We start from the raw sequence: 22,293 nt of genomic DNA, 5'->3' as shown, positions 1-22,293 counted from the left end.
GGTTTTCCAACGTCGAGTTAAAAGGAGGGGTCCGCGGTTGTCGCCTTGGAATAGCTTCTTCCGCTGGGAGTCGATCGTGGTCGACGTGGAACTCAATTTTATCCTGATGCGGGACCCGCATGTATCAAATATATATATATATATATATATATCACCGTTATGTATTTGTCTCAATATGCTTCATGACTATTAATGTGTATGTACAAGAATTACTCCTCCCGAATTGCTTATCACTGTTTACGTATAACATATAAAGAATCCGCTTCGACATTCTCTCAGACAGGTGATCGGCGACGCTGGAAATGGCGAATGGAAGCGGCGGTGGCGACGGCGACGCTAGGGATTTGGGACGAAGAAGGATGCAGTAAGAGCATTCTCCAGGAGTGGCAGCTCCAATCTCGAACTGTCTTTCGGACCGCCTTCGTCCCCTCCCAAAACCCTAACCCTGAAACCCTCGTCGTCGCGCCTCCAGCGACGGTTCCATCGCCACCCTCTCAGGTAATCACCGCGCCCTTAGACTTTCTTCTTGGAATTGAAGGGTTTGTGGTCATGTCTTTGCTGAACTCTACCTTAATTTGCAGTGAGCTTATGCTCACTCGATGAGAGAAGACAAAAGTAAGGGCAGAAGGGAATGGAAAAGAGTAGAAGGAAAGATCAATATCGATTTCCTTCTTTGTTAATGCAAAAATTCCTAGAACCTCTATTTGACCATGCAATATGGGTCTTGCCGGATGCCAATTGAGGGTATTGACATTGGATTTACATTTGGACATCTTTGTCTGTATCCGGCACATCTGCAAGTATCTAATCACCAGCGATATTGTGATGATGCTCATGATTTTCTATTTGACCGTTTTTGTGTTTTGTGGTTGGATAGTGTTTGGTAAAAACAAACATGAAATCATCTCAACATGCGAGGACAGGAAGTATCCAGCGACATTTCTTGCATTGATGGCATTGCCCTTTTCTAAAGCAGGTGGATAGGGTCTTCAACCAAAAGTATCTTTTTTTTTTTTTTCTGCTGATAACATTGCTTTTTTCTGAATCACAACAGTGTTGGCTCTTGATGAAATTGTTCTTTACTTTCTCAGTGTCAGGATTATATGTGGCCCTTTACTGGCGGAGCCATGTTGTATCATTTGGGACACAAGGGCTCTGCATCTGGTTAACACGGATCCCATATTGGTATGAACCTGAATGCAAAAATGAGATTGGTACACATGTTAGTTGTTTCATTTTTCTGATTGGTTTGCTTTGTTTGTTAAAAAGAGCATCACTTGGTTGGTTGTGTACGTTAATTTATCTTAAACCGTGAGATGCAATTTTACTTAGATGGTATACACCAACTGGTACTTACTGATTCGAGAATGAACCGACATGCAGATTGTCCGATATCAAACGGTCCACAAGTGGTCTTGTACCACATAGGAACCACCAAAATGGGGCAGTCCACATGTGGGTAGGTTGTACATAGTGACCCTCCCCCAAGCCCCATCTTGGTAGGAGCCTATTGTATCTAACATCCATCCTTTACAAATACAATAAATACTTGAAAGATTTATGTTTCATAGGTCATACATGTGTCTTAGAGTATGTTATGAAGTATCCAACAAGTGTCATAGGTGTACCTTTGACCACACACAAACTCTACATTGGATGGAGCCTCAAGTTCTGGGTTGCATTTTCAGTTTCTTTGAAAAGTGGTGCCAAAACAATTTTCTGGGTTGAAATTCAGAGAAACAATATATCAGGTTAAACTTAGCGCTATCTCAGAATGATTTTAAAGTATTTCAGGATGTTATAATTATCTAGTAAATAATTAATGCTGCTAGTGGATGTCAATGAGTTCCTTTTTTCTGGAATATTCTGCTTCAATATGTATCTCCCTTAAGAATATACTAGTTTTGTTTGGATTCATTAATTCACACTAAAGTAGTATATGGCACGCATCTTGTTTTACTTCTGAACTGTGCTGCAATCTTTCCTTTTTAAATAACAAAAATCGTAGTCTTCTGTATTAGATTTCCCCTTTGAGGCTTGTGATACTGGTTCCAGGTTATCAGTTTGGAATCTGCTATCTTGTGAATGTGTTTGTAGTATAAACAGTCATGCACGGTGCAAGATTTACTGATTGATGATGACCAAGTAAGTTCATGCAACTATAGATATATGCTCAAACTGACACATCGTTCGCCTTTTACCCCATATCTATCATGAGACACCTGCCAAGAGAATGAATTCCCTATTGCTGTGTGCTTGCTTGACCACTGGTCTACCATCGAAGATTCTTGCTACTGCTTGGATTGCTGCTGACGCTGGTCTTCTCCTATCTGTGTGTCTGATCCGTTGATCATTCCTGCCTGAATATGCCACCACAATTGGGTGGTCTCATTGAGGTGGCACACAAAAGCCTCATCCGGAGAAAATCCTGCATGCCATTCACAACATGAACCACGGTCTGCACACCACCAGGTTTTAGTAAAGTTCATTTGTTCATTTTTAACTGCTTCACAATTTGTTGACGGAAAGTTTCTTTTAAGTTTGTGGCATCAACACAATGCTTGCCATTGTGTTCTTCCGGCACCCTAAAAGATTTTACACCATCAGTTCAATGTCTGTCTATATGATTACATTTTTTGTAATTTTAACTGTTTATTATGGTAGTCTGTTGTCAAGCTTTGTCCAACTCTCATATATTATGCATCTTGACTATGTACTTTTAATTGGTTCCGTTTTGCTTTTTTGGCCCTGTAACTATTTGGATCTTAGCCTGCGCTCACACATTTCAGTTTCAATGGAGTTACTCGACAAATGGAATTGGCTCCTCATTCGGCATTTTCTGTTTCCCTTTGCCCTCCTGGAGTATGTTTCTTTCTTTTCCATCTTTTAGCTGAAAAGAATTATTTAATAACATAACCCGTGATATAAGAAATTTTCTATTATTCACATTTTAAAATTATGCCTATATGGTATTCAGGTTACAGACATGGTGGCCATGGAGCGAGCAATGTCTATAAGGTATTCATTCAGGTTACAGACATCGGTGTGGCCATGGAGCTCCTCTGGGGGATGCCCTTACGCTTATCACAATATAGCTTGGATAAGTAAACATGACAAATGACACTTTCAGAATCCTATCCTCTGGTTGGTCATTTTACCAAAAGTCTAGACTTTTGGATTCCTTTGTGTGGAACCCAATCACATTGGCAACTTCTAATAAGATTGCCACCATTTGGACAGAGTTGGAGACTTGGGAACAAAGAGCATATCAACGTAAGGGTATAAAAAAGTCCTTGGGAACACCCGACAAGCATTTCCTGACACGCCATATGTAATAACACACGGAATCAATGTGACACCAACACTACGCAATTGGCAAAGGTCAAACACCGACAGAAGTAACGGTCAATCGAAGCATACCACATACATGACATGTTTTTCCAAATCAGGAAATCCTACAATTTTTGTTGCCAGGTATTAACAGTCTATTGAAACCGCGGGAAACTAAAACAAGCTTGGAGCCTGGCAATGCGCATTCCCATTTGATTCTGATGGAACATTTAAACCGTCAAACAGCATCTCAAACATTGATTTACTGAAGAAAAATCACATTTCCAGTAAACCGATTAAACCAACGAATGCTCAAAACTTGTGTTCTTCTTTCTTTACGATCAATCTGCTACTCCTTAATACAGACAGAGCATATATACATGTATTATCCGGCATGCATGTCAGATTGTTCATGTTACAGCATGAGCCACAATTTCCAGGCTTGCAACAAGGTTTGACAAGCCAACGAGAAGCATGTCTTGAAGATACAGCCAAGTCTCTAACATGCAGCTCAAGCAACGGTGACAGCTTCACCCTGTGCACCTGTAACATTAGATAATCAATTAGGCATTAGATCGGTAAATGAGGACCTTCAGAGTATATATATATATATAACATAGGAATCAATCACACTGAATTACATCTCTCAAAAATCTCCTTTGCCAGTAGCAACAGTGACTCTGTCTCTTCAGCCATCTTTGTGATCTTCTCTGCCTCCTTGACCGCTTCAGAAGCTAAGAATGATTTGGCCTCTGAATCTGCTATTTTGTAAGCAGCAGTTATTGCTGCTTCCTCTATTGAATCTATGGAGTAAGCCGACCCAGAATGTCCCCTAGCATGATTTGCAGGATCTTTTTGTTTTGGGGTAGGAGTTTTTATTGAAAAAGAGGATTCTTTGAGCCTGTACCCCTTCTGGACCTACATTTCATGTTCAAACAACATGACATAAGAGCTTGATAGCAGCTAAAGTGCAAAAATTATATGTATATGCAGCAACAAAATTTCTTCACCTTAAACCAACTTAAGTTCTGACCTCAATAAAAACAAAAGATATGTTGCAATAAAATAAATTGATGCACTCCTGCAGACCACCAAATAACCAATCCACTCACCAAGGAGGAAAAAAAGAGAATATTATTTGCTGGATCCCGATTCTAATAAAAACTGCACCCATATCTAATGTATGTGGGCTAAGCATGCAATCTCACCACGGACTGGCACCAAATATAGCATGTGCATAGTCATTTGTCCACCACATATGAATGTGCAACTGCATGTGGAGCTGTCCTCTTTTCAACACCTCGAATCAGCCATGAAAAATTAGTCTTGAACACAAACTGGACTCTACTCAATATGCACAACAAAGCATAGGATCTGAAATAATAATAAGAAATAAGACCAATATATATCCTTTCTCACTTCAACTGCCTAAAAACAACCACTTGCACCTTCCTCGATCATAATTAAACAACGTCGGGCACAGGATCCATATTATTCTTTCATAGAACAATTTTATAATTTTATTTGATGTTTGATAACAAGGTCCAAGGTTTGAATCTCGTCCTCATCACTTATCATTTGCAAAAAAATTTATTTGACATTTCACAGCATAAAAAATCATCATTTTGGGCCTCACAAGAACTATTATACAACCACTTCATGCAAACATAAATTGTGATCAATGTAATAATCTGCATATAAAATGTATGCCATCATATGTGATATCAAACAATCAAAAAGTGAGATTGGCATTTGGAACAACTGTTTACCCTTTCTATTTTATTCTGTGCAACAAGCCGCCTTAATTTTGAGCTGAGCAACCTCCTAAAATTTTGTGGCACCTCATGCCTTTGCTGCATAAAATATCAAAGAAGTCAACAGACTTTAAGGAACATAGCACCAGGAAGGAATCAATCCTGGCAAGATATGATTGCAGATAAAATAAAATATCCAAAATTTCCAATATTAAGGAATTGCACAAGTGCAAATCAATTTCCAACATAAAGGAATTGCACAAGGGGAATTTATATTGCTCCACCCAACATTAATCAGAAGTAGGTGCAAATCAATAATGTGAGTGCAAGGGATGAGAACATAGACAATGTAGACAATGTCCCAGGATTATTCAATCAAAAATCCAAGTCAAAGACATATTTACAAGTGCCGAGATTTGAACTATTTCAGCAGCCAAAAAAGAACCAGTCACCATATGAAACCTACCACAAATGTAGATGACATAATACTAGAGAAAGGCAAACTAGACATAGGAAATGCTAGTGGTTCCACACAAGCCCAAAAGAAAGTAAGTATACAACAGATATACCTTCCCTTCTTTAAGGATCTTCTGAGATATTCATTGGTTTATTAATTCTACAGCTTATTTGTAAGTTAATGGTTCTAATAATATCTTAATATATACGACCAAGAAAATCAGAATAAAATGCAAATCTATTCCAGTAAGTTTGTCTTCCACATTGCAAAAGCTAACATTATAAGTAATTTTGGTAACATTAAAAAATATTAAGCTGTTTTATTGCAGGTTCTGTTTGTAATTAAATACTTAACAAAAATGATTATTGTGTAAATACAACATCATCTATAACAAGAATTTGAAAACTATCCATTACAGGATTTACTACCCTACATCTACATAGCTCAGCTATTAATTTCGAGTCCAAATCATTATATTGGTCCACACACAAATCAAGATACTTTAAATCAGAGTTAACATACAAGAACCTTTTCTCCCCTTAGTAATCAACTTCAGAAATTTTCCTTCAACAAATTTAAAGAAAGAAAGAAAAGGTAGATGATACAGAATTGAGCAAGCATGCTACCAATAAAATTCAGATCTCAATTCTACCATTAAAATGTAATGTGGAGGCACCGTTGGAGATCAACACTGTTAAACACAATCTCAATTTAGACACAAAATGAAAATCCAAACAATTTAAGGACCTTTTCTATGTGCAAAAGACATGCGTGCACTAAATTTGATTTAAGACCACTTCAATTAAAGATGTGGCAAAGCTGATGCCAAAGCATGGTCCAAGGAGGGTCAAAAAACTTTTAGATCTATCAATTAGAAAAATAGAAATATTTAATGATTCTAGATTCTTTATCAAATGAAAATAAGCTCAATTTCTGTACCAATTTTTCATCTAATTGATAGTAGATCATAAGGTTTCTAGTTGTATGTTTTTCTTATTTCCTCACCTTGTAAATATTGCAAATCATGTTTAACATAGTTACAGCTTCATTTTGGAGTCTTCATATTTAACTTGAAATTGGTAGGACAAACCTAATGTCATAGATAAGATTAAAGCTCAACAGAAGCATATAAGGAAACTATGTGAAATTGACAAGTAGAGCAGCAAAAACTAGTCTAGTTGTGAAGCAAAAAAGATAAACAAGCAGAATATAAATGTATCCCATGATTCAGTTTATATACGCACCAACAAATAATAGAATCTAGGGATTGTTTTCATCAAATGTCAAATAAATGGGAAACAAAGACAAATTGTTTGGTTTGTCACACTCAGAACTTTCAAGCAGACTATGAACAATGCATTTTCCTTATTCTTGGAATTAAAGCGATCCAATAGGACTACCTATCGAAAGAAGTAACACATGACACAAAAACTCATGAAAGAAAAATAACAATGCAACCATGGAGAGGAGGATGTGGGACCAGAATTGATGTAGGTGGTAGAAGTTTGGACGCTTAGAGGTCTAGCATGGACATGCATCGTAGAACATTTGATCCCAACAAAATCAAACATAGTTAGTCAGCTATTTTCAAGAATGCGTGAGTTAGCACCTCCATTGTGACCAAAAAGGCACAAATTTACTGTAGGAAAAAAGGAGGGGGAAAAAAATTAAAGGCACATGATTCAATGATTAGTCATGCTAGCCCTGACCATGGTTTGGTTTGAACCGGAATCGAACCAGGTTGGAACCAAAACCAAACTGATCAGTGGTTTGCCAGTTCCAAATTGAAGCAAAACTGGACCTGGACGATTCAAGTACAGTTCTTGGGTTTGGGAAACCAGAATTGGTGGTTCCAATTCCGATTCAAACTGCCGGTTCCACGATTTAAAAAAAAGTAAAATATGATTTTTTTTATTTTTAAATTATTTTTAATTAAAAATACTAAAAAAAATTGAAAGTTCGAACCAGAACTGAAACTGGCGGTTCCGGTTCCAGTTTGGAAACCAATGTAATGCACATAAGTGAAGCCTCCAATCTCTGGTGTTATTTAGACCACAGAAAATCATGACAACTCAGACATACTATGAGGGATCATCATATAAAATCTGAGATTCCAACTATGACAAACATGAACTGCTTGGATAAAAAATTCTTCCACACAAGTGAATTTTTCTTTCATTTCTTCCAAACAAAATGAGAAAATATCATGGATGCTTCTTTCACCAATTAACATGAAAAAAAAAAAACAAAACCCACAAACCTCTATGAAACTACAAATTGCACCAATTTCAGATCCATTAGGTTCTTTCATTGCTGCAAGTGCTTCGATTATCATGACAGTGTACCTGATAAACAAAAATTGGATCATGATGTAAGAATAAGTACTCGTATGCCCTGAATGAAGTGCTGAATATCAATCAATAATAAGCACAATCTAGAAGAATAAAACTTAATGTCTATGTAAAATCTTGAATACAAAATAAGCCACTGAGATTCTGGTCAGAAAGAGAGATTATAATCAAAGCAATCAGAATATAAAGAAGCTAGCACATAGAGTTAATGCATTGTCAGATATTATAGCCACAGATCAATTCATGGCTACAGAACACATTACATCTAAAGAAAGGAAAAGGAAAAGAACAAACAACGAGAAATGTTCATTGGTTCTGTAGATGGGAATTTAATACAGTAGCATTCAGGCAAATTTAAAGTGTCTATATCTCAAAATCGATAACTAAATACTATTTGCAGCACCATGACAACATTATTGGTTACATTGCATCAGAGGTCTTGTCACAACAGCAAATATACATAACAACTTGATACAAGCAGTCGAGCACACCAAACAAAGCATCTGCCCAATTGATATGTTTTCATATATTATCTTGTCTTCTAACTTGCAGCAATGTGGAAATCCATACTCATAAGAAAGTAATGCATTATTATTCAGAAATAACTTGGATAGCATCCTTATTTAAATCCGGGAGGAAAACACTAGATCACAATGAAAAAGTTGTCAAATAGAAGATACCCACCTAGGAGGGAGTTTTGCCTCTTGTGAGCTTTTTGTAGGATCTGCAGTTGCAGATACTCCATCTTTATGTGGTGCAGAGACAATAAGGCTCTGAGAACCAGATGGTGGGATGACTGGAAGAACCTTTGCCTTCGGTGTCCTTATCTTTTCCCTAGAACCTTGGCCACTGGCGCTAATGCTCATATTCCTCCATTTGTCCTAAATGTGGTGAGTGTGTTGATAGGAGTGATGATAAAAATATTTAACATTAGCAGGAAAAAAAGAATTTGTATCGTAGAGAGTAAATAGAAAAGTTCTGCTACAAAGTCATGAACTAGAAATATACTCAAATCATGATTACCTAAACAAAACTAAGTAGGTATAAATTAAACCTGTATGAAAAAGAGGATCACTTAACAGTGTAACGTGGCAAATGCATGCACTCTGACAAGGCAAACAGAACAGGTTGATAAAGGTGAACAAAAACCCCACCTAAATGTCTCCAGATATTTGCTAGATCCATTTGTCAAGATTCCGTTGGCTTTACTATATATAATAAACAGAAACACATTTACAACCAATACGCAGGGACCTAAAGCATTAATAATCCTCTCAATTATCATGTCCACAGACCCTACACAGGACATTTTTAGGACGTTAACATGGCAGTTTAAAGCAACAGAGAATGGATGCCCCAGGTGCCACTGAAGAAAAATGCAACGAGCAAGTTGGGGTGTTATGAAATAAATATATGAGTTGGATTAGCAGAACTATGGTAACAACCAGGAGTGTTCTAATACAAAGGAATAGCTCAATGGTAGATATGGGAAGGGAAGTCAACCTATGGACTTTACAGGGACTATTGTGTAGTCAGCATTGTCTAGGTTAAGCAGAAAAGAGTGAGATTGTAATGATGACAGTCAATCATGTAAAGTGACAAAAGGGGGTAGAAACAGGCATTACAAGGAATGGATTGCAACTAGCAGCAGTTGTTTCCACGTTATCAGATCCTAGATTTAGAGTTCAATTGATGCAGTACATGGTTAAATTAGTTTAGGTTTGGGTTCTCCCCCAGGAAATATCATCTATTATTTTTGCTATTTTCAGGCAGATTCATAGTCATTGATGTAGCTGTCATGCCAAGGAAAATACTAACCAACTAAACCCTCTCATCCCAACTCCTGACCTACACCTGAACTTTCGCACCCCCGCTATCACCTTGCACCTCCAAGACCGAAGAATGTGACGAGAGGAATCTTAAACAACACTATTGGTACCTCGAAGAATCTTCACCAAGACAAAAGACAGGCAATAAAGGAAAAAAGATAACCGAAGTGCAAAACCCTAAACGAAGGAAAAGGTGCCGAAAGAGAAAGGACGTGGTGGAGGACCTTGAGGTCGATGTTGGAGCGGGTGGCGAGGCAGCGGCTAAACTCGGGGTCCTTCTGGATGGTCCGCCATTTTCCGGCGCCGTGCTTGTCTACGCCAGCACGCAGCGCTTCCTCCTCTTCCGCCGTCCACTTCTGCTTCGGAGCTCCCATCGCAAGCCCTCCTCCTTATTCACCTCAGATCGCTCTTATTCGACTTCTCGCTTGTTCCTCTTCTTCTGTCCACATCGAACCGCCGAGTCTTCTCCTCCTCCTCCCTTCGCTCCCCTTTTAGGGTTAGGGCTTTCTTTTCTTTTAGGCCGAGACGATGACACTGCATCGAAAACGGGGGGGAAAACTCAATTTTATTAATATAATTGTTTTATTAATTTCTTAAAACTCGTAGAAGACCACGTGTGATTTGGACCCACCAGTCGTGTCCACTTTCCTCCCCGTGGGCCCAGCACCGTCTCCTAGCTGATGGGACCCATATCCCCTCCAATCAAAGAGGCCACATTTCTTCGGTGTTGAAAAGGCTGTGGTTGGGAATTCTCAAAGACACGGCAGTGAGACGCAAGTTAAGTGGGTGTCTCATCATGTATATGGACGACCAGGATTCGAGGAAAAGATCAATAGACGGCCGAAGATTCGAGCTTTGGTGGTTCCCGGATACCCGAAGGAACGAGTGTAGAGGGATGGACACGGGAGGGTTCAGATACGGCGATTGGACCGGGGCCGTCGAAGGTGTTCTGGAGACTGGAGAGGAGCCCCATCTGCCAGGAGGAGCCAAGGTTCATCTCGTGATCCCCCTCCCTCCTGCTTGCGACCGATCCTCCTGAAACACCAGCAACATTCGCATTTGGAGTTTGATTCTTTACTGACGTTTTCTTTTCTTTTTCTTTTTTCGGCTGCGAATATTTGGTCTGTCTTTTTCCTTGGGAAAAATCGTTAGTTTTCTTTTTATTTGAACTGCATTCATCGTACATAAAAATCTCATCCTGCATGGGAAAGATGAAATGACTTTCTACAATCTTGGAGCTCCCCCATGATGCATCGTCATTTGTTTTGGTTTTGTTTAACCAACAACACCACATGGAACTTGTATTTTGCATAAATCTTAACATAGTTGCAATTGTCTCTTATCTATGATTATTGTTGGCTTTACACTATTTCACCTCACTCTTAAATTATACTTTACTTGCAACTGTTCTTTAGTATTCTCTTATAATTTGTCATTGTTCTCTTCTAAACAATTATTGTAAAAAATTGGTCTTTTATGCAAATCAAAATCTGAAGTGTTATGATTAGTAGTCGTCATTGCTTCTGCTCATCTTGCTTGTTCTATTATGTTCGGCTCAGAAACCTTGATGGTTAACTTAACTTTGCTGTTGAGGATGGGAAAACACTGTATAAGTCTATATGGATCAAGTCAAATCAAAAATAGTAAAAAGGAATGACAAATATCTGTGTGATTCTTTTTTTTTTTTTTGCCAAAAGTCTACATAATTTAATTTCCAATGCTCTTCATAGTTTTCTGATTACTAATATTGTATTCGCACTCCAAACTTGTCACATGTAGGCTTTGCATTTTTCATTTATAGAATTAGGTTAGCCAATGCAGTAGATATCCAGACATCAGCAGTATTTATTCTATTTTTCGTTTATAAACACAAGATGTATATGAAGAATACACTCTCTCAACTGGTAAATCAACAAGCTGACTTAGCAGTTCTCTCTTGGCCTTGACAAAAGGAGACTTATATAATTAATTTGTTCTCTCACTTACAGTTGCTTTTCATTCATGTAGCTATGTTTTGCAACTGCTGCAACAGCTACCTGTTAAAATGTGCATGTGTTTGTGTGATAAGATTTTTGCAGTCATAAAGCATAAACCAGAGCTTGACAGTATGAATATGAATTATAATACTTTTGAAGTTCTAGGCACAAGACTAATTTTCAATCTTTATTTCACTAGTTGCCTATAAATTCAATTAGTGTTCCATGGACATTTATCACTTGTAATTTCTTTGTACAGATAATTTTTTATCAACTAGTTGCATATGAAATGCACTGATCCTTTACAGAGACATGTAACTTACTGATTTTCTCATAATTATTTCATCATCATGGGTAGTTACTGAATAACATATAATTTTATAAACTTTGGCGACCTACTATTCCTTTACATAGGCATCTAGAATTACGTGTACTTTGTAATATCAACCAATAGATGATTGTAGAATTACTAAATGTATGAACTTAATTTTGAATAAGTTTCGATATCAAAGCATCATAAATCTAGATGCAATGCTAGTTTATGTGGCTTACACTTAAAAGGATATTTTTATCTACAAGGGACATCATCTATGCTTATTAGAAATAACTATTCTAATAACAGGAGATTTCTTAAAAAACTATTATGCATAATTCATTAGCAGATCCATAGGAAAGGTTTTTAATTTCGAATAATACTGTCTGTACCGGGCTGTCATGGACAAAATTGTAAACATGATGTTTAATGTAATGTTCATGTATGTCCGTATCCTTCGGTTTATTCATACTTTGCCCAACATGTAGAGGGACGGTTGAAGGCTTAACAGCCCTAATTTAGTTGGGTTTGATGGTCATTTTAGGCTTATAAATAAAGATTGTGTCATGTGAACATTTGTGGGAGATCTCAGTCTGTAGTGGACCATTTTGGATCCTTTGTTGTGCGATCGTTCAGAGCTTGTGGAGTCTGTTTGTAATTTGCATTGGTTATGAAGTGTTTCCTGAAATGATTGCTTGTGGATCCCAAGCGAAGCGCTTTCTCTAACCCGTTTTATCTTTTATAGGTCCTAAGGGACCCTAGGAGGTTTCGAGGAGGCTGACCTTTGCGGACGGACACACAAGGGTGCCTCACGACTTAGGCAAAACCAGCTAAGTCCATGACAGATGGTATCAGAGCGGGACAAGCACTCATAGAGACACTTGACATGCAAACGTGGAGGACCTAGCGGGGTTGCGTTGAGGGTAGCCAGCACGCGCGACCGTTTGGGGGAAAGTGGGCATGGAGATGTAGGGAAAAAGGAGTCACTCAGAGGAGCAGCCATCTGAGATTGACATTCAGAGGAATGACCAATCATTCACGCAAGAGACACCACGAGGACAAATAAGCTGGGAAGAATATGTAGCGCACAAAGGTTGGGATGGTTGAGTTTGAGCTACGGCTCAACGTTAGCAACTATACTTGATGATGCTCAAGGCAAGCGAGGTGCTTGGTAAAGGATGAAACCGTGTAAGTTGAAATGAGTTGTTCAGCAACTGAAAGAGTTATGCAAAGCTCACAGAGGTGAGGGGAATTGCTAACTCGAAGAATTTGGTACTCATGCAAAGGCTTGTATGCGAACGATGGAGTGTTCGTGGCCATCTCACGGTGACCGAAACTCAGCACCATGGAGCATTGAAACTTTCTCTTCACTATGAGAAGGATTCGTCTGTAGGAAGCTGAAGTGTGCAGCGAGTTCAGCATGTTGCTAGGCCTTGAGGGGTGCAGCGGGGGCTGTATTGACGTAGAGTCACAATCTAGCAAGTGCGTTTGCGGGAGGCAGAACAATATACAATTTGTTCAATAAGGCGGAGTAGTCCAAGGGGATGGTGGTCTCCGAAACTTTCAAAGAGAAGAAAGCAAGGAGAGAAGTTGCTCCAATAGGATAGATATCCAAGAATGATAAGTCCCGGCTCTCTAGAGGGAGAACCATGTGCAACGGACTGTACATGTTGAGGAGTACCTAAAAAACAACTTCACAAAGCTTAATGGATCGAGCGGGCAACGAGGAGTCATCGCATGATCTCGCTTGAGATAATGCATTGGGGGGATGCATTGCGAGATCAAGTGGGGGAGCGATCCAAGGCAACATAAATGAAGGCACACTTGGATTCGATATGGAGATTGGACTCAATAAAGGGCTGACCCGTAGAATGGTGGGCGTGAGGACCATTATCAACTCAATGCAAATCGAGGAGCGAAGTAACTTGGGTGTAACTTGGTGAAGTACCCAAGCCGCATGAAGGGAGCTAACATAAAAAATGGAATATGGAGCGGAGGCATAGAGCTTTCCTTAGACAAAGGTTAAGGACATGAACTCTTGTAGAGGCAAGAGCGAGATCATATCGTTCCATGGGTCTCTCATTCTGATGGAGCGGGCTCATCTTGCATGGTGCCAAAGATGAAGAGAGATTTGAGGAACATATACCTTACCTCAGAGAAACATTTGACGGAGGAACTGAGGTGACTCAACTTGCGAAGGCGAAGTTGGGTTCAGAAGACCTTGGCACGAGGCAAGAGGACACGAAGACGGGTACTCTTGAAGAATATGCCACAGTGTTGCCATTCAAGTTGTAATGAAGGATGCGGTGCGCAACGGAGATTATGCAAATAGGGGCAGAGGCCCAAGATCCAGACAATGGTGCACCAATTTCAGCGAAGTCGGTGGACTTCGAGAGCTACTAGGCGACGGACTGTCCTAGACCGGTGCTTCGTCTGGGTGTAACCCAAGAGCGGGTGGACAAAGGTCGATTACCAAATGAGTGAACACAATCGAATGTGAAAGAGGCCCTGCGATGTGTTAGCAGAGGCCACACATGGAGGGATCACAATCCGAATTCATCCCACAAGGATTAGAATGTAATGGTGATGTCACCAGGAGGCGACATGGTGTAGCGGATCGTGGTGGAACAGTTCGTGGCAATACGATACACACGAATCTAGTCCCGTGAGGGACTATATCATACAGAGGTATGATCGGGAGTTATTGGGAGCTCCACTTCGGTGAATAACATGACGGCAAGAAGGGCTATAAATTCAATGAGTGAAAGTTATGGTACTGCAGAGGCGGGTCTTCCGTGCATGCATCGAATTTTGCATCGAATGAAAGCCTTGGTCATCAACATATGGGGGCTATGTACCACTGAGGGAAAAGTTCCAATGCAAGTACCAGTGAGTCCCATAGGAGGGACTTGATCATGCAGAGGTATAATCAGAGCGGTTGGAGAGTTGGACTGCTCGAGAGCCCATATTTATTTAAGGGAGCCCGGCAAGTCAGAGGACGAGACCGAGTAAGCGAACGTTGCTACCAAGGAAGCTAAGGAGAAAAAATCGGTGCAAACCCTACAACATAATGGCAGAGGCCATGCATGAGAGTTGGAGTCTGTCTTTCCATCGACCAAGGGGAACTGCTTAAAGAATACAGAGGTGTTGAAGCAGGGGGCCGAAAGGGGCAAGGAAGTGACGACGAGTCCAAAGGGACTTAGCTACCTAAAACCAAGCATTGGTTAGAATAGAGGTGGACTCGGAGGAGTGCCACAGAGACATATCTACCGATCGTGAAGAAAGAGATGCAGATGTGAGGCGACGGATAGTATAACCATGGGTATGGCAGCGCCATGGTACCGTAGAGGTAGGACTTCCGTAAAGCCATCGATTCCTTGCTTTCATTGAAGGAGAGCGCTTGGTTATGAAAGGGGCCGAGGAGGTGGAGCATGCAGAGGCAAACTCCAACTACCGAGACAAGGCTGAAGGGCAGAGGCTAGGAAACTTCGTAAGACCAATGTCAATGAGCTTCTCGTCAAGATAGCCGAAAGTGAAGGACTTCGGGTCGTGCAAGAGTGCACGACCAAGGAACGAAGCAAGCAGTACGTGGTGTTATACCTTTGCTGGAGACGGTGGCAAGGTTGATGGAGAAGACGGTACAATCCTAGAGGCGACCAAAACTATTAAAGACTTACTCCAAGTTGGGGTGAAAACTTCCTGCATTCCAGAAGTTCGATAGCATTGAGAAGGTGAATCATAGTAACTAACTCAAGCAAGGAGTGTAAGCACTTCAAGTGCTTCAGAAGTGTGAGAAAGAGCAAGCGAAGGCCAGTAATCAGCTCGATGCATGGAGTACAACACTCGAGGAGATGGGCGAAGTCAAGTAACCTTTGTCTTCTCAACTATTAAGAGAATGAGTGAAACCAAGTACCTCAATTCTCTTATCTATCCAGCAGAGGAGCTTTGCACATATTCAAAGACCTTTCGAGGAAACCAAATAGAAGACAATAGTTGTCAAATCCTCACCAATGATGATCAGTATTACTGAGAGTAGATTATCCACTTCATTTCCCAACAGAATGTCAATCGAAAGGGGAAGTGATGTGAACCTACTTGGAAGTGACAACTAAGTGAAAGAAGAGTCGATGGGCAAATTTTGTGGAGGAAGGACCCAAAAACTTTAAAAGTTTACGAGGCGATACTCGTTAAAGCTCCAACAAGTATCCACCCAGTTCAAGTAGCATGGAGCATTTGAGAGACTGACACATAGTAAAAATGGTCTTTTCCTTCATCTGAAGGATCCGTAGGAATCAACAAAAATCAACACAACTCAACCAACCCCACACTAGAGTCAAAGTCATTGGCGAGTTGAAACAGCATGACGGATTAAAAGTTCGACTACTCAATAATAGCAGCGGAGAGCAGTTGGGAGCCAATAGACGCATTGCAACTGGAGCAGAAGATTGAAGACTCAGCAAAGGCGAGGAGTTGCAGTGTCGGCAAAGACTTCGACGAGGACATCGAAGGAATAAGTGGGGGAGAATGTCACAGACAAAACTGTCAACATGGTGTTTAATGTAATGCTCATGTATGTCCATATCCTTCGGTTTGTTTATGCTTTGCACAGCATGTAAAGGGACGGTCAAAGGCTTAACAGCCCCAATTTAGTTGGGTTTGGTGGTTATTTTAGGCTTGTAAATAAAGGTTGTGTCATGTGGACACTTGTGGGAGATCTCGGTCTGTAGTGGACCATTTTGGATCCTTTGTTGTGCGACCATTCAGAGCTTGTAGAGTCTGTTTATAATTTGCATTGGTTATGAAGTATTTCCTGAAATAATTGCTTGTGGATCCCGAGTGAAGCACTTTCTCTAACATGTTTTCTCTTTTGTAGGTCCTAAGGGACCCTGGGAGGTTTCGAGAAGGCCGACCTTTGCGGACGGACACGCAAGGGTACCGCACGACTTTGGCAAAACCAACTAAGTCCGTGACAGAGCGGTACCATCAATTGGGGTTGTTTCTGCCCCGTTACCATGTGAAATCAGTCGGTGATGGTCGATTTCGATCGTCGCCGCTTACTACGGGGCGGTATTAGCCGAGGGAGAAGGAAGAAGAGGGAGAAGAAAAGGGAGAACCTACAGATCTGGTGCCGCTCTCCCTCGATGATCCCGATCCATCGTCTCCCTCCCTCGTCGGATGCCGCAGATGAGATGCCACCTCCTCCTCGTCCGAAGCGATGAGGCCTTTGCGTCATCGGTGACTTCTCCTCATCCGCGTGGGAAGAAGACGCCTCGGCGACGCCGAGGCTTCGGGGGAGAAGAAACGAAACAACGTCGCCCTTTTTTTTTACTTTTTTATTTTATATATATATATATATATATCTCGAGTGGTACGCTAGAACGTATCGCTCGGTATACTCGTATCGTACCATAGTGAGCTGAGCTCGATAATCCGGTATGGTATGAAATCGTGAACCTTACATAGGACAATCAAGTTGGAGTTTACAACTAAGTTATTTAATCAATCATAACAGGGATTTATTTGTTATGGTCAAATATGATCCTGTCCAATTATAGTTTCATGACCATTTTTGTTCTGCTCATAAGTATTAAATCATAAGTTCCTGAAAACAATGCCCAGTATGTACATCCACAAATGACAAAAATGTTGGTTGAATTCAGTGATGAACATGAATGTGCTAAATGATCTAAGATTGCTTGTAAATTAATGTAAAAGTATAAATTTTTTTATCTTAAATAGTTTATAAACTAAAATTTTTGAAAAATTTATTATTGAATACAATCAGAAAATTTTACATTCTCTAAACCTATAGTATATCTTATTCTTGAATAACATATTCTAAATAGGTGTAAAATTGGAAGCAAGATTGCATCTTTTGTTGGACTATGTTAAGCTTGCAATATACGATGATGATAAAACATTGATTTATTGCTGAAAACTGGTTTCTATTGGTTATGTAGATAACCTCAGCATGTAAGTTTCATGCCTTGAATGAAATTATGTCGAACAAATATTGGGTTCTGTTATTTCGTTTGTATTCAATCTAAAATGTGTAAAGAAACTCAAGCTTTCTGGGGCTTGGTACGTCAATCGCTTCTTTTTTTTTCCAAAAAGAGAAAAAACTATATTAACTCAAAGAGCGATTACAAGGAAAAGCATGCTCATCGGAGCACAAAATAGAGAAGAAGTCAGGATGCTAATCCTGCATCCAACTGAATCCTCTTTGGACCTTTTAGCAAAAGAAGCAAGCCAGCGGGCACACTGGTTACCATCCCTAAAGGTGTGTAACACCCTCCACTCGATGAACAAATCAAGTAGAACAAAAATCTCGTGAAGAAAGTTAAGGAACCAGGGAGGAGGTTCCTCCTTCAAAACTTTTACAATCCATTCCGCATTGGTTTCGATAATGAGTTTATTTCCACCCAGCTGGGTTGCAGCCAAGAGTCCATCCTTGACTGCCAATAGTTCATTCGCCCAAGAGTTGCCATCCTGTATAAATCTGCATCCTGCAAAGAGTCATCTGGCAGTGCTGTCTCTAGCACAAAACCCACACCGCCCATCTTTGAATGTGCTTCGAAAGCTCCATCAGAGTTGAGCTTGATCCACTCTGCTGCCAGCCATGACCAACACACTTGAATAGAGCTTATGACCTATTGCAGGGACTGCATCCTCAGGCTGGTTAATACAAGTACTGTCATACAAGTATGAGATAGCCCGATAAGCGACTGTTGAATGGGGAATCCAAGTATTATGGAACACAGCCTCATTCGAGCCATCCAAATCATCCAGAGGTTATATGCGATTAAGATAACCAGATGGTTGGATGAAGGAGAGAAAAAACCTTCCTTTAACCAGGATCCATCCACCCAAGAAGAAAAGGACTGGAATTGAATATTAAATTTCAGTTTAAGGGATTCCCATACTTTCAAGGAAAACGGGCATTCAAAAAATAGGTGTTGTTGGCTATCAGCACCAGTAGAGCAAAGGAAGTAGACATGAAGGTCACAAATTTGAAAACTAGCCAATCTTCAAACATTAATTACCATTATGTAGTTGTAAGGAGTTCTGTTGAAGCATTGCTAAGTCTTTTAAGAGTCATTACATGGAGTTTCAGTTTCCCAGATTATTGCTACTTGTGCATTTGCTGGAATACTTTCTTCCAAAATCTGATCTAGCATCATGAAACAAGTCTCATTGCTCATGGTTATTCCACAAAAGATAGTATCCTGATTTTAATTTGAGTATTGCCTCATTTTTCACTTGTTCTTTTCTGAAACTAATGTTGACTATTTACATTTCTGAAACAAGTGGTGATCCACCTTAAGTTGTCAATTCACATGCATACATCAATCTGTAAAATCATCATTGCAATGAGTTTGAGAAATCTTGGATCGTCTCAATATGTTTGTGGCAAGAACCAAGCTGCTTAAGATTTGGAGCACAGCTACACTCGTTATATAGTTAATGCAGAACAATAAGAAATACGCAGAATCGGAGCATTTTGTTATTCCATAATATTTCCTGTTTTCTCTAATTTAGGATGGATTTGGAATGCATGCAACAGTAAAAATGTATAGAAGACGAGTAATTGTCTTCAGTCTATGTGAAATCAATTGGAGCATCAGAGGCTAATATATCATGCAAGAAATCTTGTTTATTTGGTCTTTGATTTGAATGATAGTTATGATGATACAAGTTATTAAGTGGACAAATGACTCTCAGCAACTCTTTCCCATAGCATAACTATTCATAATTGGGCCTGTCAAACAGGTGAGGAAACTCAAAACAATTACTTAAGACCACTTGCTAGATTCCTAAGATAATTGCATGTTGTCATCCATCTAAATTGAATTGCAGTATGCAAGTCTTCAATGTCCTGTTTGAAATGTGGTCCAACATTTTGACATTAAATTTCATTTTTATATTAATATATACTGCACAAGATCATTTAATTTATTACATGCTAATGAGATATGTGGTCCACTATAACAATTATTTGTGGCAAGGCAGTTCCAGCAAGTCTGTATAAAAACCAAGAAGAAAGTCTGTATAAGATATTGTCTTGTTATATAACTGCTTTGTCGATTTAAACAAAAAAGCCTGATTCACAACGATGATAGACAGTATATCTTCTGATGAACTTAATCATTATATGTGATTCTGTGGTCACTCCTCCGTAATTTACCTTACACATTTATGGAACACTCAATGTTCAGATTCTTATTGTTATCTACAGAAGCATATGCTCTTAAGTGAAAAGAATCTAACATGGTGTCTTTCTATGTTCTAATTGTAGCTTACCAGATCAAACCATGAATCCCAAATTGGAAGCAGCAACACAGCTGCAAAAGACTAATGTTGAATGAAGCATGAGTGGAATTTAGACTGTGAAGCTCATGTATCCATGCCTTCTGATATTTCCTTAAGAAAATAAGGTATGTCTGCACATGTGATTTTGACCATAATTTCTTACACCGTAACAGTGAAGATGTCATTGCAAGTGGAAATACAGAAAAATACAAGAGGAGAATTACTGGCTCTGCTTAGTAAGCGAAGATCGCAAGAGCTGGGCTTTGATTGCATTCAGCGTCAGGGCCATGGAAGTGACTGTTTCTGAATCTGCTGTGACAGAGCATTCAAGCATAGGGGACCTCTCAAATCTTTTAATTTCTTCGGGAGGGATATAGTAGGCCTGAGGCCTCCATCGCGGTATGCATTGTCACAGGACCATCTCAATCACCATCCTACAGAATATATTTCCTGGATCCTCTCAGTATTCAAACAAAATAAACCCCAAAATCATGGTAAAAGTGTCGTTGGATATCATCCTGTCAGTGTATTATCTACTGAGAAGTAGCATGGATCATCTGATAGTCTCTGTCTTTATCTTCTACATCTCTTTCAAACTAAAATGTGAATTGAAATGGTGGACATATATTTCTGGCAATGGTGATGATTGAGGCCATCTGTTTATTTGCAGGAGGCAGGTGGAGCCATGGTGGTTGGTGGATAAAGGCCGGCTGGACACAACCATGCTGGCCAGGATAACGAGACAGAAGATATGGGATTGATGTGTACAAAGGCAAGGAACAAGATAAAGATCTTCAAATGAGCAATCCATGAAGGATGACCGATTGCGCTGAATAGAGAGGAAAGCAATGCACATGGGTGGCTCGAGCCAAGAAGTGGTCCTCAAGAAGCATCTCGAGACATCTCGATATTCAACTCATGCAAGAAGACCCAATGGAAGCATAAAAGAAGAGTGTTCTTCCTCGAAGCAAGTACAATCGGGTGATTGGCAATCCATCCTAGGAAATGATCACCATAGCAGGCTGCTGGAACAAAGATGAGAGAGAGAGATACCATCACCACCAGATGTGAACATGGAGATGTCACAGGACTTAGCAACTCTACTGATATGTCACCTGTCTTGTGGAAATAGAGAGCTGTTCTCTGCAGTCATATTGCATAGTTTCTGTCAGTGATGGCTTATATCATGACAACACTCTTCCGGGGATCTGTAATCAAATTTAGATTTGGATTCCATTGCCCACGAGACTTATCATTTCTTTTTTCTAGTATGACTCTTTGAATCTTAATATAATAAATTTGTTGAATTGGAAAATAACAGTTCAGATGTTTGCTAATCGGCTCTATTTTCCTATTAAAGACGATCTTCGTGAATGATTCTTATCGTAACAACATAGTTTCTGCTCCGCGAAACAGATGCGTTAATTATGACCCAAACAAAGGGACAAATGAAAAATCCACGAAAAATCAAGAAAATGGACAATTAGTAGTGGTGATGCAGGCGAGAAGATCCTATCAACCCCATGGACCAATCGCCCGGTGGCCCTCACAATAAATGCAGCCGGGGGCCGATGGCTGACTCAAGTGCAGGCCATCTTCTCCGACATTGTTCTTTTCCTCCTCTTTTTTGGGAGATTAAACTTCCATCTCTTGCATGCAAAGGGCACGTAAACTCAAAGATGCATCGATCGGAAGCCTTTCATTCCTAATTGTTTTGATTGCATGAAGTGCGTCGTTAGGAAAGAGTTGAGATGGTCCCAACTCGAGATAAAACCATCTAAATAATGACCCCAAAATTCCTCTCTATATGGATCTCCTTTTGAGATGGTCCCAATTGTTTTGGATCCCGCGGGGTAAGAATCTTAAAACGACTAATAGGAGAGCGACACGCCATCCCGAGGGGATTTCAAGTCACGTGCCGCTCGGCAGGACACAATGGGTGAGCCGGTGGCAGGCCGGACCCACACCATCCG

At 40.0% G+C, this 22,293-nt stretch overlaps 2 protein-coding genes and 1 long non-coding RNA gene across 14 annotated transcripts; 2 read left to right on the top strand and 1 right to left on the bottom strand.

Annotated features, from left to right (window-relative positions):
* Positions 1–69: 69 nt before the first annotated feature.
* On the top strand, positions 70–3,447 carry LOC103980986 (uncharacterized). Of its 11 annotated transcripts, none has more exons than XM_065103326.1 (6): positions 70–196; positions 280–498; positions 582–976; positions 1,092–1,185; positions 2,790–2,862; positions 2,978–3,239. In XM_065103326.1, the coding sequence occupies exons 3-6, from the start codon at positions 718–720 to the stop codon at positions 3,119–3,121; spliced, it is 570 nt and encodes a 189-aa protein (XP_064959398.1). In that variant the 5' UTR covers positions 70–196; positions 280–498; positions 582–717; the 3' UTR covers positions 3,122–3,239. The 11 variants fall into 11 exon arrangements, 4 of the variants coding, with proteins under 4 accessions (XP_064959398.1, XP_064959396.1, XP_064959399.1 ...); XR_001977822.2 differs by lacking the exon at positions 70–196 and adding an exon at positions 2,056–2,472 and having other exon boundaries at positions 203–498; positions 878–976; XR_010485867.1 differs by lacking the exon at positions 70–196 and having other exon boundaries at positions 203–498; positions 582–744; positions 878–999.
* Positions 3,448–3,559: 112 nt separating this feature from the next.
* Positions 3,560–10,255, bottom strand: LOC135609745 (single myb histone 4-like). Its single transcript, XM_065103322.1, has 6 exons — positions 9,946–10,255; positions 8,577–8,773; positions 7,802–7,886; positions 5,100–5,183; positions 3,972–4,248; positions 3,560–3,873 (listed from the first exon to the last, which is right to left on the bottom strand). The coding sequence occupies exons 1-6, from the start codon at positions 10,093–10,095 to the stop codon at positions 3,842–3,844; spliced, it is 825 nt and encodes a 274-aa protein (XP_064959394.1). The 5' UTR covers positions 10,096–10,255; the 3' UTR covers positions 3,560–3,841.
* Positions 10,256–10,552: 297 nt separating this feature from the next.
* On the top strand, positions 10,553–21,556 carry LOC135609743 (uncharacterized). Of its 2 annotated transcripts, none has more exons than XR_010485860.1 (3): positions 10,553–10,712; positions 20,307–20,719; positions 20,991–21,556. It is a non-coding gene; the product is annotated as an uncharacterized LOC135609743 (long non-coding RNA). The 2 variants fall into 2 exon arrangements; XR_010485861.1 differs by having other exon boundaries at positions 10,621–10,785.
* The last annotated feature ends 737 nt before the right edge of the window (positions 21,557–22,293 follow it).

This window comes from Musa acuminata, chromosome BXJ2-4, assembly GCF_036884655.1.
Source record: "Musa acuminata AAA Group cultivar baxijiao chromosome BXJ2-4, Cavendish_Baxijiao_AAA, whole genome shotgun sequence".
Taxonomy (NCBI): Eukaryota; Viridiplantae; Streptophyta; class Magnoliopsida; order Zingiberales; family Musaceae; genus Musa; species Musa acuminata.
Note: the sequence above shows the minus strand (reverse complement) of the source record. Positions and strands in the feature narration are given on the sequence as shown.